This window comes from Cynocephalus volans, chromosome 6, assembly GCF_027409185.1.
Source record: "Cynocephalus volans isolate mCynVol1 chromosome 6, mCynVol1.pri, whole genome shotgun sequence".
Lineage (NCBI taxonomy): Eukaryota > Metazoa > Chordata > Mammalia > Dermoptera > Cynocephalidae > Cynocephalus > Cynocephalus volans.
Window position 1 is genome coordinate 111,160,859 of NC_084465.1, and position 26,608 is coordinate 111,187,466.

Sequence of the window (26,608 nt, forward strand, 5' to 3'; positions counted from 1 at the left end):
TCCTCCCTCCACTATTGGTCGTCAAATTAATAGTCTACATACTTCTACACTTGTCCTCCACCTTCAGTCTTTTCACCACATGGCAAAGTGACCATTAAGTCAGATCACAACACATCTCTGTTTAAATATGACCTAAGAAGTTTCATCTTACTAGGAATACAAGTCTAATTCCTTTTCACGGTTCCCAGCTACTCCTCTGCCCTTATCTCCTATTATTTGTGCTGCTCCAACCACACTGGCCTTCTCGCATAAGGTCTGTTCCCTCAAGCCTGAGCCCAAATGGCATCCTGATGGGCATTTCCCAATCTTGTATATTTCTGTCTTCCCCTCACTAGAAAGTCAGCTTTAGGCTGGTCAGTTAGCTCAGTTGGTTAGAGTGTGGTGCTGGTAACACCAAGGTCCAGGGTTGGATACCTGTACCAGCCAACTGCCAAAAAGAACCAAAAAATTCAGCTTTAACTTTAACTGCTTTCCCTGAGAAACAGAACAGGTGCAGCCCAATCATGTACCAATGTTCTTTATCCAGTTTCTTCAACCTCTGCTTTAAAGGGTTAAAATTTGTGTCTGTTTTATGTACTACTATATCCCACTGCCTGACACATACTATGTACTCAATGAAAAAATTACCCATTATCCATTTACCAGTAGAAGGCAAGGACAGCATACAAAATCTAATGACCTTTATCTTTCTAGTCAAGTGTCTGGGACACAGTACTCATTTTCAATAACAGAATAAATGAACAGAGGAATTAAGAGAAGAGAGACAGGAGAATTTAATCTACAGATGTTCATAAACCTTGTCCTCATTAGAACAAATGTTTTTAATATATTCAAACCTAATTTAGAAACAAAGCCATCAAATTTGATCCTTTCTAAAGCAGTTATAAATGTCTCTTTATATTCATTTTGGTATAATTTTCAAACCATGTCTGGATTTTAGAACAATAGGGTCTGAGAATCAATACCAAATGACCATCACAACAGCTATAAGTCTGTTTTCACACTGCACAAATACCTTCCTCACCTCTAATATTGGTTTCCTGTTATAGTCATCTTTATAATGCCAGTATTAGAAATACAACCATTCTGTATTAGTAGATATGAGCAATTTTAATATTTTTCTGCCATAGAAGACAACTTAGCAGTTATTCAAAATTTGCTTTAACTGGGTTAAGTACCATACTTTAAAACTGGACAAAGAAATCCTTACTTTATATAGTTGAAATCAGCTTTCAGGTTGAGAGAAGTACTACTGGTACTCTTTTTCAAATCATGGATAGCATTCTGCCATTCCTGTACAGCAGCCCAATCGGCAACTGAAATATAGCATTCACATGCTTTATTTCCTAAATAATTTATAACCTCAGGGGAAGAGTCGACTGGTTTGGACAGCACAGTTTTCCTGGATTCACCTGATGAAAGTATTTTATAAAATAAGAGAGAAATTCAGAGCAATTATAAATATTTCAAAGAGCACAGAAACCTAAAAAGCAGCACAAAAATAACTACAACTTTTGCTCTGTTTTATTTTATACTGAATGCTCACCATTCAAAGAATGTTTGGGGCTGGCACTGTTACGCCCAGCATTGGCCAACGTGAGAACAGATTTATCGAAGCTGGAGATGCAGCAATCAACGCCTGTCATGGCACACAGGTGCTCCTGGTACTCCACAGAGGCCTTTTCAAACCTTAATGCAAATTGAAGAAGTCTTATAAATACACATATCTTGTCCCCCCCCCCTCAAAAAAATGGTGAAAAAATGAATTACGCAAAAAACTGAGCTAAGACGAGTTACTTATTCTGCAAGGCAAAGGGGACCATGGCGTGGGACTTATTAGATCACTTTCTCAGAAAAAATGAAAATAAATTCAAAGACAGTTAAATGTTAAGAAACATAAGACATGGGCTGTCTGGTTAGCTCACTTGGTTAGAGTGCAGTATTGTTAACACCAAGGTCAAGGGTTCGGATCCCCTACCAGCCAGCCATTAAAAAAAAAAAAAAAAGGAAGAAATATAGACACTATAAAATAGGGGAAAATATTGGTAAATAACTGATGTCAATGTGTAGAAATGCTATGTAGAAGTATAAATGCAAGAAAAGAATCCACAAAGTAACAGATCTAACTGCATAATAATGACACTTCTGGGTGTCCAAAACACAACATAAACATTAAAAACAAATTACAAATCAAGAAACTATACAGCATCAAAAACCTTAGCATGTAATAAAATGTCAAAGACTAAGAAAGGAAAAAATGAGAGGCCATAAAAACATAAAACAGTCAACATAATACACAGAAAGTTCTACTATTACATGAAGAAATAGAAATAACAGCTGTTTTCACTTATGATGGTAGGGTTCTTATTTCTCAGTGATCCTCAGTATTCAGAAAGGTGAAGGAAAGGGGATACTTTATTGGTAGGGGTATAAATTGGAGCCATCTTTTCAGTAGGGTAACTTAGCAATAGTAGTTGTACGTATCACAACCTTTATGATTTATAGACTTTCCTCTAGTAAATCAACTTGTAGCAATGGATTCAAAGACAGTAATCAGAAACATGAGCAAAGATTAAGTGCCATGGTGCGCTGAGATTAGTAAAAACATATCAGAAACAACCTAACGTCCAACAATAAAGAATGTTAAATTACAGTACACTCACAAATAAATACAACTGTCCACTAAAAATCACATCATAAAATATTTAGCGAGGCAAATATTTTTTAATGTATTGTTGAGTAGAATAAGCTGGTCAGAAAACTATGTGCCAATGTATTCTGCTGTTTCTGTGAAAAGAGAGAAAACCATAGGAGGGGGTCTTCAAAAAATTCATGGAAGCATTCATATTATCTTTTAATTCAATTTTTTCACGAAATTTTTGAAGTACTCTCGTATATGAAAGAAAAAAAGAACTTAGGAGCAGTTCTCTTTATTTTCCTAAATTTTCAATATTTGGTTAAACTAACAGATATTGACACAGACTTATTATGGTACATGCTATTTTACCTAGAGGAACTGAATGAGTTTAAATGTATAGTTCACAGGACTAATAAGCAAATACTCCAACAATAAAGGGTAATTAGTACCAGCCTCAGACGTGGAAGGTTCTCAATTAAGAATTTAGTTCAAAAGTATTTATAAGACAAACAACTCCGATCTTGTTTTATAGTATGATTTCCTGCTAATTCCTAAATAAGTCACTCAAGTATTGCTGCTAATTAAAGAACAGACTAAAGACGCCTCTTAGGGATTTATAGCAAGCTTCAATTGCTGAAATTCATCAAAGCTGTTTTAATATTTAACTACAGTGTTAGCCAGTAATACAAAAGGATTTAAACATAAACTAATGTTATCACCCATTTCCTTCCTTCCAGCTTACCTCCCTTCAGCCTGCTGGGCCACTGAGTTAATCCAGAGAAGATTTTTTCCAATGATGGAAGATGACCAGACAGCAATTCCTTGTATAGCTTCAGGACAATGAAGTTCACACAGTGCTTCTACCACCATCATGATGGTTACCTCCAATTCACTCCCCTGAAAACAGCATTCAGAAAAATCAATCGCAGACTCCAATAATATTGAAATTTTAAATCCTACTAAATTTACAACTACTGATTACAATTTAAGCCTATTTAAAGTCAAATGTACTTAATTATTTTCACAACATTATTTAGCTGAGAATTCTTTAAATGTTACATATAAGGTGGCCATGAAAGGTGACTAACAGAACCTTAACAGCACATCACTGTTAGTCTTCATCCTCCTCACCCCCAAAAGTTACCCAAACATTTAACCTGTGGCCTCTGTAGGAATAACACAAGAAGCAAACAGAAAGCAAAATTTAAATATAAATAAACATGAATTAAATAATCACTAACTTCATGTCTCTGAATATTGCTTACTGACATTTTGCTATTTCTGGATTCCACTTATTCACTGTAAACCCATTTCACCAGCCAGGAATTATTCAAGCACTTTTCCGTACATTATAAAAATTATTTCTTCCACAAAAAAATTTCTTAGAATAACCTTCAAGCTTCTAACTCTTAAGCAGAAGAAATGTGTATTTTTAACATGTTCTATGTAAAAAACATAAATGACTTTAGTAGTTACTGCTTTTACAAAATACTGAATCAAAAACTTTAAAAATAAATCAAAGTTTTAACTTATTTTATGTCCATAGGTTTACTTCTTTTGGTATGATTTAATCTAAGTTTTTCTAATCAACAGATTTAAAATGGATTCCAAACATACCACATTACCTGAGAGAGATTACTTGTCTTCATTTCTGTAAGCAAGTCAAAGCCATGTCGTACAGTCACAGCAGGCTGGCCTGCCAATAATCCAACCCTCATGATGGAGAGTCGGATCCGAGTTAGCCAGTCTTGACAAGTTTGGCGGTTGGTATAAAAAAAAGTCCTAATGACCTTTAGAATAAAGGGAAAAAAAGAGCTCAGGATTGGTTCAAATTATTGGTGTAGATATCTCAAATACATATACACCAAATACATAAGTCTACTGTGATTTCAGCTCTGCACACAATGCCAGCTTTGACCACGAAACTGCTACGAAGCAACACTATCCCACTGAAACCAACCTTGGGAGGTGATGTTAATGCATTAGCACATCCCTCATAGGCATTATACATTAATTTCTCCAGATTTTCCAGATACTGAAGAAGAAGAACAAGTCTAAGTTGGTTACTACTGTGGCCTTCATCATTGTCCGCAGTTGTCCACTGACTAACATCCTGATCAGGGTTTAGTGTGTGAGCTGCGAGACTTCTAATGATACCTGAAAGCAAAAACATTCTAAATTAAAAAGAAATCTTTAAGGATCCTAGAATAAATGTGAATTTGTGAAATAAATTCACATTTATCAAGTATTTTATGTCTGTCTATCCATCAATTTAAAACAAAAAACTCCAACATGAAAGTTCTTTCTTTTATGTAAAAAAATGTTTTCTCCACACAAATCCTCTAAGTTTTTGAATAAAACAGACAACCATGTTGCCAATGCAATTATTCAATAAAAGCTTATTCAAACAAACATACCTGAAAATTACTGATAAAATATTAACAAAAATCATATACTCTCAAATCTTTGTTTTAACAAAGATAAGAAATCCATTATCTCTTAATTAATAAGGCTTTTGAAAGTACTGACATCACAAAGTATGAAAGAGAACCAAGAGTCGGGTACCTTCAATTGTCTGGAAGGTGTCTTGAGCTCTGCCCAGTGGGGTTCTCAACTTAGAAAGGACAGTGAATTGTGCTGCTTCCCAAATAGCCCACTGCCAAAGGACAGCATCTGTCTTTAGAAGATTGCGGGGAATTGTTGATTGGTCACGCTTATCCAGTCTCTGGCAGCTATAGAACAATCTTTCTAACCAATTGTCCTTCCTGGGAAAAGTAGTTTCAGATTTAACAGACAATGACAACTTCATTTTAATAATCTAAAAAAATTGCAAGGGGAATGGGAATAAAGGAGTACAATTTTTCCTACCTCAAAAAGACAAAACCTATGAAATTGAGAAGCATTATATCCCCACCTCTCTCATTCTGAGCTCTTTTATAGTTAAAACAAGATGGGGTATGGTATGGCTGGATTATCAGGGTAAATGGCCCTTGACAATTTGGCTGTCAGGATAAAACTCACTCTCTGCAACTAAGTATCTCCAGAATATCCACACCCTTAGCTCCTTCCCCAAATTATTGATATCACATCAGTTAACTATCAACCACACTCCATTACTCAATTTCAAAGCCCATTTCTGTTTCTACAGATGCTATATCTTCAAAGCAATTTTCCTATTGATGAAAACTAAAATAACCCATTTGAAAAGAATGTTACTTTCTACTCTGCCACCCTAGACATATTTTCTCCTCAAAACTGGGTAATAAGGTCAAGACAGTGTAAGAATTACTTTTCCCACATGAAATAGTCAAAGAAATGTCTTACCCTGTTCTATGAGAGTTCCCATACAAAATAAAACTAATAACATCAGAAAAATCTTGTGGGTGGAATGTGTTACTTGGTGCTTTACTCATGTGACTTCTTAATGCTAAAGAAATTTCTTGAATTTCTGTGTGATTGTTATTGCTGTAGATAGAAAATAAAGTCACTGTTATGCAAAATGTTTTAGTTAAAAGGCTGGCACATAATGTGAAGAGATTATTTCCTTGTTAATTAAATTAGAAGCAAATAATATAATAAAATTGAGACTTTAAAATGGTACAGACATACTACTACAACGTCATAATTTCAGGTTCTTAAAGCTCCCAAAATCAACTTAATCAAAACAATAAAAGACTGTAATTTTGTTTTTCAAATATCTGAACTACTAAGAAACACATTTTGGCATTATGATTTATTCTATACTAATTATTGTGAAATTATTATAAAGCTCATAAAAGATATAACATGTAATTATTTTCTTCCAGACCTGCAAAATTTTATTCTTTGACACTTGTTCAATCACGGAGAAGACATGACATTAAATGCACTACTAGGCAATTTGTCTTCTCCTAAACTAGACAATTACTACGCAGTAAAAACAGTGGGATGTCTTTGCCCCAAAACAACTGTTATACCTTAGGACGATATCTAAGGGAATTGATTTCAACAGCTTTCCAAATGCTTGTCGAATACGAGTTCCACTATGAACTAGCTGAACACGGCAAACATCGACACACCTATTGAAAAATGAAATAGGTAAAGCAGGCATGGTAACATTTCCACACTATTAGGTCCAGAATCAAATGACACGATCTTCAGTCCATACCTCTGTAAAAGATCATCTGGCAAGGAAGAGGACAGAGCATGTAGACTGCTGCATGCTTGCAGACAGATATTTGCATCTTCAACAAGAGCTATTAAAAATTAAAAGATATTTTAAGCTTGCCAAAAGAAATTATATGCCAGTTTGTCATAACTTTCTGAACCTATTAATTCATGCAACAAACAGTGAGAGCCTACTATGGACTAGATACTGTTCTTGACTGCAATCCTCACTGGCAGTAACATTTGAGAAAATAATACACTCAATAAAACCCACTTAAAGTGACTAGTCTTCACGTATACCTTTTTCTGAGGGAAAATTTAAAGGGTATGGGATGTATAAACATTCACATAAGTTTAAGAACATGACAATCACTTAAAACAACTTATTTTTCAATTATTAAGAACGAGATTGGCCAGTTAGCTTGGATGTTTAGTCTGATGGTGATAACACCAATGTCCAGGGTTCAATCCCTACACTGGCCAGCCACAAAAAAAAAAACACAAAAAACAAAATCAAGAGTGACTGTGTATCTGTCATTAAAATGGGAATTATATATCTTCACATCAGGAAAAGCACTCAAGTGACTACTTTCTCGCATTACCAAAGATCCGTTTTTTAAGCGTTGACAAACAAAATTAAAAATCAGAGAGTCTTACTGTTGGCTAAAAGGCCTTTGCAAAATTTATGGAAAGATGGAAGAGAGAATAAAGGTGCATATGTTTCCGACTTCTTCATTAAAACAGCCACTTCCAAAGCCCAAGTCATTAATAGTTTCCTGAAACACAAAATACATGTTGACTTTACATTTAAAAACAAAACTTAAAAAAACCTATTCTTCTTACATTGGTTTTGTTTTTGTTCTCAAACAATATGAACAAAAACTGAAACTACAGAAATAACTTTGTCAAAATGGTTGCATGCCTTCTAAAAAAAAACTCCCCAAAGTAGCATAAATTGCAGCAAAGAATATAAAAAATCTCTATAGAAACATTCCTCTATAAAATATTGGGATGTGGGTAGGGGTTGGGATTTTACATGTAATTCTTTGGGGAAAGAACAAGAAAGCCTAGATTAAAGAATAAAATCAAATTACAAAGTGTTTTACAGAGAAGAAGCTGCTCTACTTCACTGTAATCCACATTTCTTATTCTCAAATTATAAAGGCAAAATTAATATAAATTTAGGAACCATTAATATTATGAAATATTTGTTACCTCGTATCCTGGTTAAGGTTATCTTTCTTAAGCAATATTCCCAGAAGATTTAATATAATTGAAAAATGTTTCTTTGTAGCTGTAGTTACAGTACTAATCACAGCTCCATCAAACAAAGAAGGGGACGAAGAACTAAGACTACTAGATATAAAGTGATCATGCCTGAAAGACAAAGTATGAATCATCCATTGATCTTTAACAACAACAAAAAAAAGCATGTCCAAAGTTAAATAAACAGACATTTTTTAAAACCTATAATTTAGAGCGCTCACCTTCCCTTTTAAATGTTTTGTGTGTTTTAAAGAAAGATTTGTAAATACAAATACAGTACCTGGTACAATGGGAATACAACGTGTAGAGCACTGCATACTGAATGGCAGGGAAGTGAACAGCCAGGTCACCATGCACAATCATCAGATTCTTACTTAGAAGTGCAAAGACTGTTGGAGATAGTGCCCACATCTGACAACATACAAAAGACAGTAAATTTATGACTCCTCCAAGATATGCACAACTACACAAAGAGTTTATCCTTCAAAATAAGTGTGTTTAGACATATTTTAAAATGACTATTACAAATATAAATTTGTAAACAATCTAGTACACTAAACCTGGGGTCTCTGGCAAACACTTTTTAGGAAGATAGTAAATATCTTAGGCTTTGCAGGCCATATAGCAGCTCTGCTGCAATGTGGCAACTACTCAACTCTGCCACTGTAGTGAGAAAATAGCCACAGACAAAACAAAAATGAGAAAGGCTATATTCCAATAAAACTTTCTTCATAAACACAGGTGGCGGTGTGGTGACAGATGCACAATTCTGTAAATATACTAAAAATCATTGAATTGTACACTTTAAATTTAGAATTGTATGTGAATTAGAGTTGTTTTTAATAAGACAACCAACCAAAAAACAGGTGCTGGGCTGCATTTGGCCATGGGCCACGGTTCACTGGTCTCTGGTCTAAACAAAGCCCTTTGTGCCCTTTGGTGTAGTAGACTGCATTTCCTCAATGTTCCATATTCTCCAAATGGCAATGTGCCCTGTCTAACGAAAAAAAAAATGCACACAAGGCTTGCCATTCTAAGCCTTTTCCATCCTTCCCCTTTCCTTTCTACTGCTAAGACACTCCATTCCACCTGACTGCACCATCCCCACCTTCTCCTCTCCTTGTTTCCAAAGTGTAGGACATAAACCTCCTCAAACATGTATACAATGTGAATTCTTCCAAAATCAAATTTTGGTGTGTAAAGAAGGGAAGAAAGAGGTTATTGCAGCTTTCAAACATAAGCATAACTTTCAATGAGAGAAAGAGAAGCTATGGAATGATACAAGGCAATCCGCTCACATAATATGAAAAATACACAAGCATAAACATCAAATTCTGATTCTCACATCCTTCCCCCTTAGAAAACTCTCTTAATTACATCGCATTCACATTCTACTAAAAGTAATGGTTTTCACCCCTGTAATGTTCCACAGGAGGGAGAAATATACAAACAACAACTGACAATTATAAATCAAAAGCAGGGCCACTTCAAATTTTTTTGTTTGTTTCGGGTGTTTTTTCTCTTTGTTTTTGGTGGCTGGTTGGTGTGGGGATCCAAACCTTTGGCCTTGGTGTTAATAGCATCACGCTCTAACCAAGCGAGCTAACTGGCCAGACCAAAGATATGGAACACTTCATAAATTTGCATGTCATCCTTACACAAGGGTCATGCTAATCTTCTCTGTATAGTTCCAATTTTAGTATGTGTGCTGCCAAAGAGAGCACTCAAATTTCTTCAAGGAAAAAAATCTTTATTCTTTAAAAGAATATTAATGTCCCTAGAGAAAATTAGGCAGTCAAAATAAAAGACCATATGTAAGCACTAACTTTAGTGGAGAGAATGAAAAAAGTACCAGGGGAAGAAAAAAGAAACTGCATATTAAAAGAACTATACAAATTTAAGCTATGGAAAATGTTGACAAAATTTCTATAAGCATGCTAGAGTAAATAGGAAAAATACATAAAAGACATTTTCTAGAAAATAAAACAAATACATAAAAACTTATCAAGGGTTGTCCAGGAAAAGAAAGAAGGTGATAAATATAACGTCAAGAACACATTCTTGCCAATTTTATTTACCCAGGCATGTCCTAAATATGCCCATTTGTTATATAGTGATTCTGTAGACACACTGATGTGACAGTAAATAAAATAAATAAACATGCAATAACAAAAGGCTTAACCATGGATAAAGTCATTACAATTAAAGACTCACCCCAATTAGTGAGTTTTTGGCATTTCCAATTGTAGTCAGGGCACTGAGGTCAAATATAACTACAAATTTTGCATTGTCTACATTGAATACATGATTCTTAAAAGCTTCATGTTTTATTTCAGAACAGGCATCAGGAAGTTGTAGACTATGTAGCAGGTTGTTTAGGGCACAAGTCATTTCTCCCAAAATTAGCTTATAGGCAGTTTCCAAAACAGGAATATTCTTCAAGCTGAGCACTGCTTGATAAACAGCATGGGCTACAGCAACAACCTGAAAAAAGAGAACATTCAGGGAAGTGATAATTAAATGTAAACAAAATCCTCTAAAAGTATATGGAAAACAAATCGCTACCTGTATAGTGCTGGTGATACAAACCAGTTTAAGACTGATAAATTCACAGACCAGAACACCTAAGATCTTAATTTCTGAAAAACCAACCTTAGTGAAACTACACATATCAGTGACCTTTTTAAAAATCTGTTAAGGCTTATTACAAATAAAGAGCACTTTAAATTAAAATTGCCAATATAAAATTTCTTAAAATGTCATTTTTAAACAGTCAACATCAAAACACATGCAAACAGCAGTGTACGGGTGGTTTTCCTATGTCTACTTGGGAAGTCTATAGTGGATTTGACTAGGGGTTGGTTGAGAAGTTAATAATTTTTATTTTACAACATATACAGTACTTCTGAATTTATAACTTTATAAATATGTCTGCTTATCTTACCTTTATGAAAATTTAATAAAAACAAATGATGGGTATTATGAAAAGAGTACCTGGCACATCATTCATCAGGGTATACAATATGATAAACAAATATTAACTTAAAAGAATCATTATAATCACTATATTCTAAATCAAATACTAATATCTTTCAATTTCACTTATGTAGACTACAGCCTACTAAGTAACCTAAGTCCCACTCTTCAATGACTCATTAAGTCATTATCAATGTATCACTTACCTCTTTTTCTTTATGATAACGTAAAAATAGTAGTTTAGATGATGGTATAAATAGTTTTTCTACAAATGATGATGGCAGTTTTGTATTTATTTGTTCAACAATCTAAAAGAATAAAATTTTTAAAATAAGCTTGTCAAGTCACAAAAAGACACAAAGAAACCTTAAATACAGACTGCTTAGTCAAAGAAGCCAATCTGAAAAGGCTATATACTATATAATTTCAACTCTGTGACATTCCGGAAAAGGCAAAACTATGGAAAGAGTAAAAAAGATCAGGGGTTGCCATGGGTTTGAGGGGAGGGATGAGTAGATGAAACACAAGGGATTTTTAGGGCAGTGAAACTATCCTGTAATAGTGGACACACGTCATTACACGTCTGTCAAAACTCACAGAATGTACACCGCTGAGTGAACCCTAAAGTAAACTATAAACTTTAGTTAATGATGTGTCAATATTTGCTCATCAATTGTAACAAATGTGTCATACTAACACAAGATGTTAATAACAGGAGAAACTGCTGGGGATGGGGGGAGATGGTATATGGGCACTCTACTTTCTGCTTAATTTTTCTATAAACCTAAAAACTGCTCTAAAAAATAACCTCTATTAATTTACAAAAAAAATAATATATCTAAGCTGTATTATTTTATGGCCTTAACACTGTGACATTATAAGGTCTGGACATCTAAACAGGACAAATGTATTTTATACTTAAACATGAGCATTTTTTTACATTGGCAAAGGGAGGTATAACTTTGGCAGAAATACTCAGCAGAATGTCATCTAGAATTTGCTTTAAAGTAATCTAGTTGGAGATGAGGGGACAGCAAGGAGGAGGCAGAGAGTTGGCGGCCTAGATGAAACCAGATGGGCCATGTGTTTCTAATTATAGAAGCTGAGTATTAAGTATGCAGAGATGCATTGCACTATTCTCTCCATTTTTTTATGTGCTTCAGAATGTCCATAATACACATGGGGGAGAGGTGGGAGGAATAAAAACTATAAAAGAAGTTTCATATAGGAAACAAAACATAACACGGTCTTTCAAAGTAGCTATCAGGTACCTTCTCTTGGTAAACAACAGTATTTATCAAAAGTACTAGAGTCTGGGCTGGCCCCGTGGCTCACTCAGGAGAGTGTGGCGCTGGTAGCGCCAAGGCCGTGGGTTTGGATCCTATATTGGGATGGCCGGTGCACTCACTGGCTGAGTGTGGTGAGGACGACACCATGCCGAGGGTTGCGATCCCCTTACCGTTAAAAAAAAAAAAAAAAAAAAAAAAAGTACTAGAGTCTGGGGTGAAGGATAATATTTCATCAAAAAAACAAGTAAAGCCACATTGAGATAAGCTTTCGAACACTAAAAGTAAATAGATACTAGAACAAAAGCATATTCAGATTATATAAATAAGACTGATTATTGTACTCTAAAAAAAAAAAGCAAAGCCCTTAATTTCTTCCATGTCAATTTAAATTTAAGGGCCGGAGTAAACCAACACATTAAAGAGCAACTAAAAAGAGTAATTCACATACCAATGTGAGTAAATTCAAGACTGAGATGATATAATCAGTACCACAAGTCTGGCAATTCTCCAGTTGGTCTAATCCATATGTAATGACCATGTCACAATGTATAGTCATGCTAGGATCCAAGCTGCCGAGCAAAACACCAACACACTCATTAGCAGCTGTCAACACAGCCTCAGAAAAAAACACTTGGTTTGCAGCCGTCACACATCTCATTACTCTGTACAGAACCTGCAAATGGGAAAAACAAGCAGCTTTTTAAAAAAATTCACATGCTTCCACAGAGCAAGAAAATATTTTCTACTTAATACAATTTCAACTAAAAATTAACTGCCTGCCTTGCCAGTAGTCTGATAATATTCTAGTTCTCAGTAACTGAATAATAAGGGTATCTTTAGAATAATATGCAGAACTGATCTTGGCTAAAAAATTCCAAAGTACTATTGTGACATGAAATGGAATTTGCCATCATCTATTTCCCTTACACCCACTTCTCCCCACAAAGCCACTAAATGGCTGAAGCTCAAAATCTTTTTAATCATGAAGTATACCAGAACTCAGAACAGTAACAGTATTAACAGCATAGAAATAACCTGTCCACACTTACTGCAATGTAGGTCTTGGGCTTCTGGTAATCAATCTTTTCAAACTAAACATCCGAGGCATCTTAAACTTATTAAAGTTCATGTACTGATGTTCTCTTTTGAAAAATAAGTATTCTCATGTTTATAACATAATACTTTTTTAAGGACTATGAAAATCGTATAATTTCCAACACAAAAGAACCACGAAAGTATAAGTTAATATTTATGCACTAAATTTTTAATGAAAATAGGGGAAAAAACCAGTACAAAATTATGCTGAAAAATATTTCTATAATGTTCAAAAACCACTACATATAGGATATTTTTAACCTACACATAAGTTTTGTTAAAATTGTTTGCAAAGGTCTAAAAGATCTTCATAAAATAATAAATTTAATATATAACTAATATTCCTCTCCTTTTGTTTTACATCTGCATTAACTGCCTTTATTTCAACTCCAAGTCTTCAAAACCACCTTTTAAACAGTAAAAATGAAACAAGGACATTAATCAGGCTTAAAATATCAACATGCTCATTTAAATTATTTTCAGGATCTGACATTTCTGCTCAAAGATACAACTAACTCTTAACTAAGAATTACATATATAATATATCCTCTTTTATCTAGCAATATATTCAACAGAATTAAATGCTCCTTAAAGCTAGAGTTTTGTTCTAACAGTAAATTTTTAATCATTTAGATTAAATCTTTCATGACTGTATCACACATTTCTCCCTTCTTATTCAAGCAGAGGTTAGAGCATGGTGTTATAACACCAATGTCAGGGGTTCGGATCCCCATACTGGCCAACCAACAGAAAAAAAAATTATTCAAGCACAGTACGATGCCTGGAGTTCACTTCTCATGTCTACAACCCTGAACCACTCATTGGACTGTACTACAGTGCAGCTAATGATAGGGGATGCTGAAGTATGGCAATCTAGCTACCTCTTATGACAGGCCTCAGACTAGTATATATTTCAAATTTGTGTATCTTTATATTCTTTGATGTGAGGCTCTCAGAGAACATAAAGATACACAAATTTCACACAAGTATCATCCTATCATGCTCACAGAAAATGACTTTTGAGGCTTTCTTTATAGTGTTATTCTTAATATGCTGAAAAACTAAAAGGAGATGCAATAATTTAAAAGCAAAACTATAATTAATAATTTAAACAAAAGAATAAGATTTAAAAATTATGTTTAAAAAACAAGAATAAATAAATCTGTAAAGAATCTCCTAAGAAAAAAGTTCAACCCCTCCCCCCCCGTGGGGGTTGGGGTATGAGATGGGAGAACAATGGGATACAGCAGGATTCCCTACTTTTCCGGCTATTTAAGAAAATAACCAGACACACACATATGTACATGCTAAACGAAGGGTTATTAGTAACATAGTTCACTAGGTAAAGAGAAGCATTTACAATACAAAACTAATTTTTTGAATTACACTTGACACTCCTAAAGACACTTACATCTGTTACATAAGCCTCAGTAATTGGAGGACCCCGGATTGGACTGAAGCGCTCCCCAATGCTCCTCACCACAGTACTAAATACTCGGAGAAGCGCTGCCAGCTTTGGTAATGACACCGATGGAGGAGGAACGTCTTCATCCACAGATTCCCCAGAGGCTACATGGCTGAGGTCCTAGGTATGAATTCACAGCATTCTTATTTAAGTAGTACACTGTTTTTTTAAAAAACCAAAACCAAAACAAACCTCCCAATTTTTAAGTCAATTAACTTTAGAATGATTTTTTACATATTTAGAGGAATTTTGGCCTACGAGAAAAGGAAACACATAACCGAATATAAAAATGGGTTTTACCCCTCTAATTATTTAAATAAGCCAACAATAAATTTAAAAAATAATCTGTTTTACCAACTTAGAAAGGTGTTGGGGAAAAATAAATTCTAGTACATATTATAGCTACATAAAGGTAATAAATTGAGCCAGAAACTTCCCATTCCTGAATTGGTTTTCTGTTAAAATCTCACTCTAGGTATTCTTTGACTCACTCAATTCAACAGTAAGTACTCCACACCATTAAGCACATGAAGAACAAGGGGGAGAGGGTTGTTAAAAAATTATAAGACCTGGTCTACACATTTCTAATCTAGTTGAGGACGTAAGACATACTCAAAGGAAAAGATTAGCATGAAATGGGCTATTAGAACCAATATATATCTGTATATAATCAAACACCAAAATAACAGAAGAGAATTAGATCTTATGGATGCCAAGGGGGAAAGTCTCTATAAACTAGAATGAGTGGCCTTTGAGAAGCAGATCAGCCTTAAAGGCAGGCTAGGAAAAAAAGACATTCCAGATGTAGGAGAAAAAGAAAACAACGTGGAAGCAAAATATTCTCTTGCTTTTCCCAGAGACAGAACAAATCAGTATAGTTGAAAGCAGTGAATTCTTGTTGGCTAGAAGTGGCAAAGGTATAAAGAAAAGACGAGGCTAGATTTTTATGGGAGGCTTCAACACCAAACAAGAATCATGGTAGATAAGAATAGGGATGAAACACAATGAGATTCAAATAGGAGATGGCAGAGTTAAGCCATGACAGTGAGTCCAGGCAAACCCAGCACCAATAACAGATGCTTCAGCAGCACCCTTAAACTGGGCGCCCTATGTGCAGTACAGCTGCAAAACTCAGCTGAAGGCAAGGCGTGTCCTCCAAAGCATAATTCAAGATCCCCTGTACCCGGTGAGAAGAAAGTCTTTAGGGTTTTTCAATTTTTTTTAATACAACATCAATTTGCCTTACTCTTCTTCTGATAACAAAAAATAGGAATGAAGTACAGAAAATGTCTTCAGAAAAACATCAGCTACCAAGAGCATTTCAAGCTTTGCAAAATATTAGGCCTGCAATTTCTCTTTTAGTCTCTCCAATAATTTTGCTAGTAACTTAAAAACATTTTTTAAAAAATTAAATTATTGCAATGGTCTTCTAATTTCTGCTTAAATGTCAGACGGTCTAAATTATTTTAAAATAAGTCTGGCGCTGTTTAAGATTTTTGTGGCTTTTTTTAAAACTGAAATTTTAAGAACTAACTTAGCTTTCTATATACTCACCTCAGCATATGCCTCCATGTCTTCTAGAAACTGACCAAGAAGAGTGGTAGAAAATGCAAGATCAGCTACCCAAAATGGCTCCAAACTCTGCAACCACCCTTGGAATCATATAAGAAATTTTGAGAGTAGGGGAGAAAAAAATCCAAATTTAAAAAATATTCAAGAGCCTTATTTTAAAGATACCTCATCTTCAAGAAGTCTACCCTTAAAATATGCCCTATACCATAAAATTAAGACTATTAACTGTTAAACATGCTGATCATGATTAATCAATACCTCTTTTAATGCTGCAGATATTACATTCTCTAGAAATTAAAATGTAAAGTTCATGTCCTATTTATTAGCAGATTTAATAACCATACTGTCACTATATACATGACTTAGACTAAAATGCCACAATCTACCACAAGCCTGGTTTTCTAACCTGAGGCCGCATCTAGCCATCAAAGGTACGCACCCATCTCCCCAGTGGAAATGAGAAAGAACCACTCTAGCCGGCATATCTTACTTTCAGAAGTTTACTGCACCAAGGAGGCTAAGAGAAATTACAGCACTTGGAACAAGCTAAAATGTGCAAGTAAGTAATGCTAGTCATTCGCTCAACTTAAAAAAAAAAAGCAAACAAAAAAACACACTAAAAATCTTTTAAAGGATGACTGGTAAGGGGATCTTAACCCTTGACTTGGTGTTGTCAGCACCACACTCTCTCAAGTGAGCCAGGGGCTGGCCCAAAAAACCATTTCTTTATCATTCACGACAATTCTCCAAATTAATGTTTGCTTTTTTAAAAAAATCAGAAAAACAAAGTTACAAATAGCCGGGATCTTCCATTCTACCTTTCAAAGTATAGTCCACTAACTACTTTTCCTCAGAAAAGATAAGTTTAGCTAACAAGTGATACTCGTTTATAATAACCAAAATATTTCTCTGAAGCAATTAGTTTTCCTGGGTTATTAAAAAAATAGTAGTAACAGCTGGTCTTTGAGGGATTAGCATTCCTTTCCACAGTATTTAAATGCCTGTCATATACTAAAAGACTTACCAGACACCTGCTGTGTGAGTGAAGGTTTCTGAGTATGATCTATATGCCATCCAACTAATATATCAACTGTATCCTTGATGGAGACAAAAAGACAGGGGGCCAATCATTTTAAAGTCTTACTGCTATTCCACCTGTGGACTGTTTTACAGTAAAAGATCCTAGAGAGAACATCTATGTTCTAGCTACTTGATACTGCCGACACTTAGGAAAGGAGTGGGGAGCGGCAGGAGATTAAAAGGAACTGCTCTTACGACACTGATGAAATATTTTATTTTTAAAAATATCTTAAGGAATTAATGTCAGAGGGAAAAATACACATGGTATTTTTTATTTAAAAAATTTTTTTTACTGCTTCATCCAACCCTGGACCCTCAAACATCACTGATTATATTCAAAGGAACAAAAGCATTGTTCTCTATCTGAGTCCCCAGTTCCTCACACATACAACCATCCCCTCACCCCATCATCTGAAAAGGGGAGTAGAAAACTCACCCTAAAATTAGTGCTGAAAATATGAGGGTAACATCGAGCCACCAAAAGAATGCACTTAACACATTTGCAAAGTAATTCTGGTGTATCCACATTTTCAAGAATGGACTGCAGTCTGGTCATTACAAGCTTAAAAATAAAAGTTACAAACCATGAGCATTCAACAAAATAGGGAGAAAACAAGCAAATTAGGTTATTTACTAGTGAGTACTTCAAAAGGTTCATGGAAAAACAGAATCAAAAGATAATGTAAGTCCTTCCATGAACTTTCTGAAGTACCCTCATATATCCAAAACTGGTTACGATACCAAGGAAAATAAATTCTATAGTTTTAGTTCAAAAAAACTGAAAACATTTCATTCCACTACGATGTTAGTCTTCTTTAACGTCTATTAACATTATTCCTTTTTTTTTTTTTTTTTAAAGATGACTAGTAAGGGGATCTTAACCCTTGACTTCGTGTTGTCAGCACCATGCTCTCCCAAGCAAGTGAACTAACCGGTCATCCTTATACAGGGAGCCAAACCTGTGACCTCGGTATTATCAGCACCACACTCTCCCAAGTGAGCCATGGCTGGCCCTAACATTATTCTTTTCACTTTGGTTAATATTAGTCCTAAGTAACATCTGCTTATATTATTCCTAAGTGCTCCCTGTAATACCCTTGCAGTAATTATATTTTATATTTAAAAAGTAAGATGTGCTTAGGAAACAGTTTTCTTTGAAGTACCACAATTCAAATTCCAATTCAAAATATAGAGCAAATTTTATACAATTTATTTTTTAGACCAAATTTTATACAATTTGCTTCAAATTGGAATGACTTAGACAAGATTAGCATGGCACCACACACGAATAACATGCAGGCTCATGTTACCACAACATATAGATATATTTCTTAAATAAATTTACGGCATACGACTGATAGAATATTTTGCAGCTGTTAAAAACCATTTTTCCCCAAAAAGGAAAAGCTCTTCTTTACACAAGAGAGTATCATAAATATAGAAGAAATGCTACAATTAGAAAACTACCATTCTGCAATAGCCAATATTATAATCTATACAGGCACATATTATCAATGGAAGTATTACTAAAAACAGAATATTCAGAAGGCTTCAAAGTATCATGCTAGATTACTCACTAATTACAAAGGGGAGAAAAGAAGACTTCACAATGGTGGCCATCACCTCAACCAGATGATCAAACCGCGTGTCGGAGACTGAGACAACCTAAAATGTACTTGCTGGTGTGATGCAGTAAGTATGAACCTACTAAGTGCCTGTGCCCAAAATGTTTAAACTGAATCTAATCAGGAAAGAATAATAAGGCAAATCCAGAAAGTACAGCATGCTATAAAATAAGGGAGACAAAAAAAGTGTGGAGAACTATTCTAAATTGAGCGATTAAAAGGGCACACTACCAAAGACAATGCTAGACTCTTGATGGTATCCTGGGTCAGGTGAGACATAAAGCTAGGGGCAATTGAGGAAATCTGAATATGGACTGTATCATGTAATAAAATTCATTTCTGCAGATATGACTATAAAATATTATGAGGTGAATAGTCAAGATCTGTGTGATTTTCAAATGATTCAACAAAAAATATATATATGGAAATAAAGCAATCACAGCAAAATGTTAATGATAAATCTAAGTGAAGAGTGTATGGGTATTTATTATACTGGTCTGCCTGATCTCCTGTGGATTTGAAACTTTTCAAAATAAATAGCTGAGGAAATGTTCGTAGCATAAAATTTATATGCAAAATAAGCCCAATTTGATGCTGTTTAGCTGAAACTTTCCCAAAATTTTTCTCATAACCTCTATAATCAAGGGGAAAAAATGCATTTTTTAAAAAGGCAAAACTATTCCTTACGTCTGTTTTAAAACAGAAAAACTACTTACCCAAAATAAAGCACATCATGAATTGTAAAGAAGCAAAATATTTTTTATATCAAGTATTCCAAACACACCAATACACTAATTTTTCAAAACACTAGCTCAACAAAGCTTTACTTAAAATCCTGCTTAAAACTAAATCGGGAATGATCTTTTAATACATTCAGATACACAAAAGCGAAATAAAACTACGTAGAGCTGGTATTTATTTATTCATGATTGTTTTATTTCACTTGGAATAAGAATGTTTGACATATTTTCAAACCTAAAAAGGCTTAGAATGAGTTGTGATGTCTAGCTTTTTGTCTCCTTCAAAAAATGTGAAGGCTCCTCCCGTCCAGCTCTCCTGGTGGAGTTCCTATTTTCAAATCTGCAAATCATTCTAGTACTAAGCAACTTCAAAGGAAAACTTCTAAAAAGCAAAAAGACAGAATAAAAAAACTAACTTATTTTTAATCTACCTTAAATGTGTATCCTTTATACTCAAATTCAGAAAGAGGAATTTTATTTACATCATATTTACTATCAGTAGATAACCCCTATTCCATTCTTCAAGCCCCCCTTCCAAATACATGTGTTAAGGGCAATTTTCCTCCCAAGTACATCATCAGTTTTTTGCACCTTATTCTTACCTGCATTACAGATGAAAAGGCTTTCTTTTCTCCTACAGTCTCTAGTGCTTTGTAGGTGGCACATAAGTAGAGGAGTTTAACTTCATCTTTTGCAGATGAGCTAAATTTGCTAAAAATCCATTTGAAGATCTTCTCAGCCTCATAGCTCAGAGAAGCGCAAAGAAGGCCAAGACAGCAAGCTCCTTCCTGTCTCAACTCCTGAAGCAATTTGCTACTGTGTTTGTTGCAATACAAACAAACAAAACACACACAAAAAGCATAAGCTTTCAAAGATGACAAGAATGACGTTTCTTACAAAAGAATGTCTTAAATGATTTTTTAAAATTTCTATTCCAACTACATAAATGGTTGAAATTTTAGTCCATTCTAAATACTATATTCTCTCCATCCTGCTCAAAAGTACCTTTCTTTGTCAGACATTAGATTTTCTTTTACAAAATCAATTATTTACAAACAATAAGGAAAGGCCCAGAAATGCTAAAATTCCATATACCAAATCGAACTACATTAAATGATTCATTTAATCATTACAGAAAAGGGTTATGACAAACGATTAGATAAAACATAATATTAATAACTGCATCCTACATGATATTCGATATGTAAAGACTATAAAATAGGAAATGGTAATATACAAATATTATACTTAAATCAGTGCTGTTATTAAAAGGATAACAGAACTGATTTAAATATAATATGTAACTATATAAAATAAAACCATAAAAAGGCAGTAAGGTTTGTGACCTGCTGAGATGAGTTTTGGGTGCTCTTTAACACCTCAATCCTTTGGGAATCACATGATAAAATAACTGCACACCTTGGACAACCCCAGTGGCCACACAGAATAGAAGACTTGAATCTACTCTTGCCCAGAGAAGAAAGCTCCCTTTTCCCTCTATTCTCTAGTTTAGAAAAACTAATCATATTCATTCATGCCTCCAATCAGGAGTGTATGCCATTCCACAAGTCAATGCTCAGTTATTCAGTGAGACTGGCAAAGTAAAAAATAAAAAAAATTTTAAAAAGGAATTCCTTTTCAAGTGGATGCCTTTTGTAAATTTCAGTGGTAATTAATATATAAATAACACAAATAAAAATGACAAGACCCAGTGAAGCGTCAGACAGACATTCATAAATGAAGCCAATGGGTTTATCATCTTCAAAATTTTTAAATTTCTAAAAATGTATCTTAGTCATTTAAATTTAACCATTATTACTTACCTTTCATTAAGCACATCATGTACAGCAGCCAAGATATTATCCAATTGTTTAACTAGTACCTTTAAAAAAACACATTTGTAAAAACTTCAAATCCCTATACTTTTAAGAATAACATTGTGTACTTTTTTTAAAAAAAACTTATCTTTCCCTTCAAATTATAATTGGGCAACACCTTAGCTTCCTTATTATTCCCAGTCCCCAATTAGCGCATATCAGGAATGTCCTAAGTTTCCTTACAAAGACATAAAGCCATGATTATAGGAAACATAAAGCCATGATCAATGAAAAAAACTCAAAAAGTTTGTTTTATTTACTCTGAAATGCATTAAAAAAGTGGAGTGATAGATGAATAGATGGGATAGATACATGATAAAGCAATATGGTAAAATGCTAACAAAATTTAGATGGTGGGCATGAGGTTCACTGTAAAATTCTTTCAACCTCCTATGTATTTGAAATGTTTTAAAATAAAATGTGGGGGGAGGAGGAGCTTGCTTTGAAACAAGTGTTCTCTGCTTCACCATACCATACTCATTAATTTTCTCCTGCTCCATATTAAGTTCTTAATTTAACATTGGGAGAATTACTTGGAATGGAAAAAAATTGTAAGTGCTCATACACTTTGTTTTTCAAAGGGCTTTTCTATTTACTTAGCCTTGGCCACCACCCCAAACTCACACATGAACAAAATATGTAACCCCTACCCCCCATTTCACATATGAAAATTAAAGAGATATTCCATAACAGAACACAGAAAGAAAAATTCTGAAGACAACACAATTACCCACAGGATAAAATGTGTTAAAAAGGGAAAGCACTTTATTGCAAAAGGCACCAGTGTGGATCTAACAATGGATAGAGAAAGATAAATTGCACAGTAGGGGGAATTAAGATCTCTAGATCATCAAAATATAGGCCAAATAAATGAGGAATAAGGAATCCCCATATTTTTCCTTAGAAGCAAACTGTTTCCCTTCATAAAACACTCCAGATAGCAATGGCTAGGTTTATTATGGAAATACCAAAATTATCAACATTTCCAAACATACTAGACTCACCAGCTTATTTTCTGGTTGCTGAATAAATTCTTTCAACTGCTTTATAGTAGCCAGTCTTCGGTCTCTGTCGTCTTCCCGGGTGATCCTCCGAAGAAGATTCGACAGTCGAGATTCATCAGAATAAGACATCGATCGCTCTGTGAATACAAACATTTTTTGCCCATTGAGTATAAACAAACGTAAAAACTTCATAGCCCAAATATTTTAAAGCACATCAAAAAACGTAGTCCAATGGACAATAAAAGCTCAACAAATGCAGGTCCTGTCACTCCATATACCAAGCCCCAGCAGAGTACCTGGCATACAGCAGATCCTTAAAAAAGATTTGTTGAAGTAAAGAATGAATGAATAATCCTAAGCAACTGAACACACCTCATTCCAGAGGACCAGCTGAGAGAGAAAAAAGAAAGGCTTAGAAACTATCTTCTTTGGATCCATTCCAAACTGTTTTCAACATTCAGGTAAAGAGAATAGGTGTAGGTAAATGACTTCTACAGGTTAGGGAAAAGTCTCAATCAGGTAGAAACAGGTTATATGCTCCTATTTTTCATCTAGGTATCTCCCTAGATAGGACCTCTTGTTCACATTATCATCAATTCCCCAGGACAAAGTTTTAGCAGCTACAATCACATGTTCAGTTCAGTAAATGTCTGACTACCACCTACCATGTACAAAGTATGCCACCACGAGAAAACTGACAAATCAGAACCTTTCCTCCCTTTATTTTCCATTACAAGAACAAGTACAAACACTCCAACAATGCTGGACACTACCAATAAGATAAAGATGAATTCAAGGACTAAATTTTTAGAGAAATTTTTTCAGCTGTGCTATTTACCATAATTAGCAATATGTAATGTAAACAACAAACCACAAAGGGTCTGACACAGTTTCATTTTTCTCTAAGGTATGAAAAGAAAATTGATAATAAAAGAAACTACAATACCTGAGAGAAGGAATAGGATTTTTACAAATCCCTAACCCATAGAGTATTACAATAAGGATGGCTACCAAAAATATCATTAGGATACCAAAAGGTTTTATTTACAATTCTTCCACTAGCAAACTGCATAACCCTGAGCCTGTGAGGAAGAGGAATCGGACCAAACAAGTTTTAGGATTACTCTCTGGCTTCAAACACTCTACTTAGAAAGAAACAGCATACCTTTTGACTTAGTCATTTCACTTCTGAAAACATATCCAAAAGAAATCAGTTTAAAAGTTTTATAAGCAAAAAAAAAGCTACATGCACAAAGATGTTTACCAAGATGCACACAACACACATACCCTGGGTAAGAAAAAAAAGTCATAAACTAAATGTCTAAAGAGTAATTAAATCTGGCAAAGTATATAAATCACAAATTTCAATTTCACACTCGGCTTTACCAATAAAATATATTTCCCTTTAAGAAAAAAAACAATCATTACCTCTAATCCTCTGAATTTTCAAGGCACTTTACCTACACAGCGAGGCTTGTGTTATAAGGCGCAAGGTGGTATCGGTATTATTTAACTTTAGAAAATGCCCACTCTATATACACCCATATCACCCTAAGAGCTCAAGGACTTGCTATAGGAAGACTATACTATACACTATACATTCAGTATCCACTATAACTGGGAAAAAACTTTAACATCTGATCCAGTCTTTAATCTTATTTTAAGAGAACTCTTTTAAAAAGTATTAAAACCTTTCTTGTGGGAAATTAACAGTTCACAGGAAAAGAATGCAAGCAATTATCACCCGAACATGTTTTGTTTTGTTTTGTTTTTCAACTGACCATAAGCTAATCAACTCATGCCTAAGCAAGGCATTAGTAAAAAATGAGGCATCTTGGATAAGAGGAGATACACGTCTTTGTCAAGGCATATGTGACTGGTCCCAGGCTTTCCCAGCCTTACCCTGTGATTTCCTCATGTCTTTGGTGGCTAATGCACGACTGCCATGCTGAACACTGGTGAACTCAGGGCTGGTCACATTGTTAACCCTCAGCTCTTGCCCCAACGACTTCCGACCAAAAGTATTTTCCCCAGATCCTCCATTGACACTGTAGCCACCTAAAAACAGCCAACATGTACATTATTTTAATAGGGTTCTTTGTTTTAGTTGATCAAGTCCTGATGGCTCAAGATCTTACAAATTACCCAATCTGCGGCTCCACCAGCCTTTCTTTCCTTCTCCTATCTTTTCCCTGTGCTGTCTGCCTTGAAATCATTTTGATTTCATTTTAATTCCTTCACTGAAAGATAAGCAAGTAAGTCAGATTTTGTACTTTGTTTAAAAACATTTTAGAAATCTAAAGAGACGGTAGACTGGAAGGACTTTCAGCCTTAATGATAATATTCCATTTTATGGGCAAGGAAATGACATTTATATATTATGTGTATGGAAAAAAAAACATTTAAATTAAAAAAATAATAAGTGGGTAAACTTATTATGAAGTTTTCAGAAATAACACTGTTACTTTTATTTTAAACATATTATAAGAGAAAACAGGGAGAAGGAGGGTGGGAGGGAAAGGCAAGTAGGTTAAAAAATAAATAAAAATATGCCTCTAGCAATAAGAAAATATATATACCCTTTTCGTCATTCTGTATGTCAGCGTGGACTCTGGTATCATCGTGCCTTTGCCGAGACACCACAGCTGAACTGGAAGGATGCAGTCCATAAGATGAAGAACCACCCCTATCTCTGGATGAAGAATATTTTAAATTATCTGGGTCGGCTGATGCACTATCAGTTCTGTAAAGAGAGAAAAGTATAAGATTAAAACTTTAAACAAACATTTTAACAACCCAAATCATAAATCTCTCTTTTGTACAAGCCTCTCCCTCCCTACTTTTTATATTTAACCACTGCTACTATGTATAAGCACTCCATGGTCTAATAGGTCTTTCAACTGGGAAGAGACTATCAATAGATAAAATGCCAGCTTTTCAGTCTCTTCTACTATTTTAAAGACACATTCAGAAATATGAATAACTACCAGGATTAGGGTGACCAACTCATCCTAGCTTGCTTGAGATTTTACTGGTTTCAGCACTGAAAGTCTGTGTCCCAGGCATACTGGGATGGTTGGTCACTCTGGTCCAAGATTCTCTTCCCATTTATTGAAAAAGAGTAATTCTGGGCCGAGCCCGTGGCGCACTCGGTAGAGTGCTGCGCTGGGAGCGCGGCGACGCTCCCGCCGCGGGTTCGGATCCTATATAGGAATGACCGGTGCACTCACTGGCTGAGTGCCGGTCACGAAAAAACGACAAAAAAAAAAAAAAAAAAAAAAAAGAGTAATTCTTCCTAAACTCTCCCTACATAACAGAGTTAATCAGTCGAAAAATTTCAGTCTTTCCAGTCATAAAAATAAAAAACACTGGCAGCATGTCAGGCAGGGGTAATGTGTTACCAAATTATCTTAAAAGTACTGCCTCGTGGCGATGTGCCCTACATGCTTAACTGAATCCTTAACTTAATTATTTGGTGTGAAAATATACAATGATATTTGAAAGCAAGCTCGATAGGATATAAGAAAAGAATACATTAGCTGCAAAGTAAAATAACGTTTATGTGCTGCGATACTGAATACCTCATCAAAGATATCTTAACTCTAAAGAATATCAATTAAAATTATAAAAAGTGAAGAAAAAAAGTTTTAAAAAGATAAAAGAAAGGTATCAGGAATCCAGTAAAGCTGAATTTGAGGGTTGTGGTCCATAACTATTTAAAACTTAAGTACTCCAAGGTCAAGGGTTTAGATCCCCATACCGTCCAGCTGCCGAAAAATAAATAAAACAAAATTTAAGTACTGTTTAGAATAATATCTGATATTTGGATATTAAC

General features: G+C 34.6%; 1 protein-coding gene and 1 non-coding gene across 8 annotated transcripts in view; both read right to left on the minus strand.

The window, feature by feature from the left end:
- SMG1 (SMG1 nonsense mediated mRNA decay associated PI3K related kinase) overlaps positions 1–26,608 on the minus strand; it is a 98,356-nt gene that overhangs the window by 49,833 nt on the left and 21,915 nt on the right. For 3 of the 7 annotated variants that reach the window (XM_063100481.1, XM_063100479.1, XM_063100482.1), the window contains 24 exons: positions 25,353–25,516; positions 24,676–24,831; positions 22,774–22,910; positions 21,716–21,774; positions 20,495–20,708; positions 17,964–18,089; positions 17,472–17,544; positions 16,430–16,527; positions 14,822–14,995; positions 12,764–12,988; positions 11,233–11,334; positions 10,265–10,534; positions 8,331–8,461; positions 8,000–8,161; positions 7,442–7,560; positions 6,786–6,873; positions 6,595–6,696; positions 5,963–6,103; positions 5,204–5,403; positions 4,599–4,795; positions 4,264–4,428; positions 3,381–3,535; positions 1,547–1,689; positions 1,211–1,412 (listed from right to left, as the gene is read on the minus strand). In XM_063100481.1, the coding sequence (XP_062956551.1) occupies positions 1,211–1,412; positions 1,547–1,689; positions 3,381–3,535; positions 4,264–4,428; positions 4,599–4,795; positions 5,204–5,403; positions 5,963–6,103; positions 6,595–6,696; positions 6,786–6,873; positions 7,442–7,560; positions 8,000–8,161; positions 8,331–8,461; positions 10,265–10,534; positions 11,233–11,334; positions 12,764–12,988; positions 14,822–14,995; positions 16,430–16,527; positions 17,472–17,544; positions 17,964–18,089; positions 20,495–20,708; positions 21,716–21,774; positions 22,774–22,910; positions 24,676–24,831; positions 25,353–25,516 (3,603 nt within the window). Of the gene's footprint in view, positions 1–1,210; positions 1,413–1,546; positions 1,690–3,380; positions 3,536–4,263; positions 4,429–4,598; positions 4,796–5,203; positions 5,404–5,962; positions 6,104–6,594; positions 6,697–6,785; positions 6,874–7,441; positions 7,561–7,999; positions 8,162–8,330; positions 8,462–10,264; positions 10,535–11,232; positions 11,335–12,763; positions 12,989–14,821; positions 14,996–16,429; positions 16,528–17,471; positions 17,545–17,963; positions 18,090–20,494; positions 20,709–21,715; positions 21,775–22,773; positions 22,911–24,675; positions 24,832–25,352; positions 25,517–26,608 lie in introns of those variants that run through there. The other 4 variants (XM_063100480.1, XM_063100483.1, XM_063100485.1 and 1 more) reach the window with 4 other exon arrangements.
- Positions 9,668–9,774, minus strand: LOC134381349 (U6 spliceosomal RNA). The gene has a single exon (XR_010023949.1). It is a non-coding gene; the product is annotated as a U6 spliceosomal RNA (small nuclear RNA).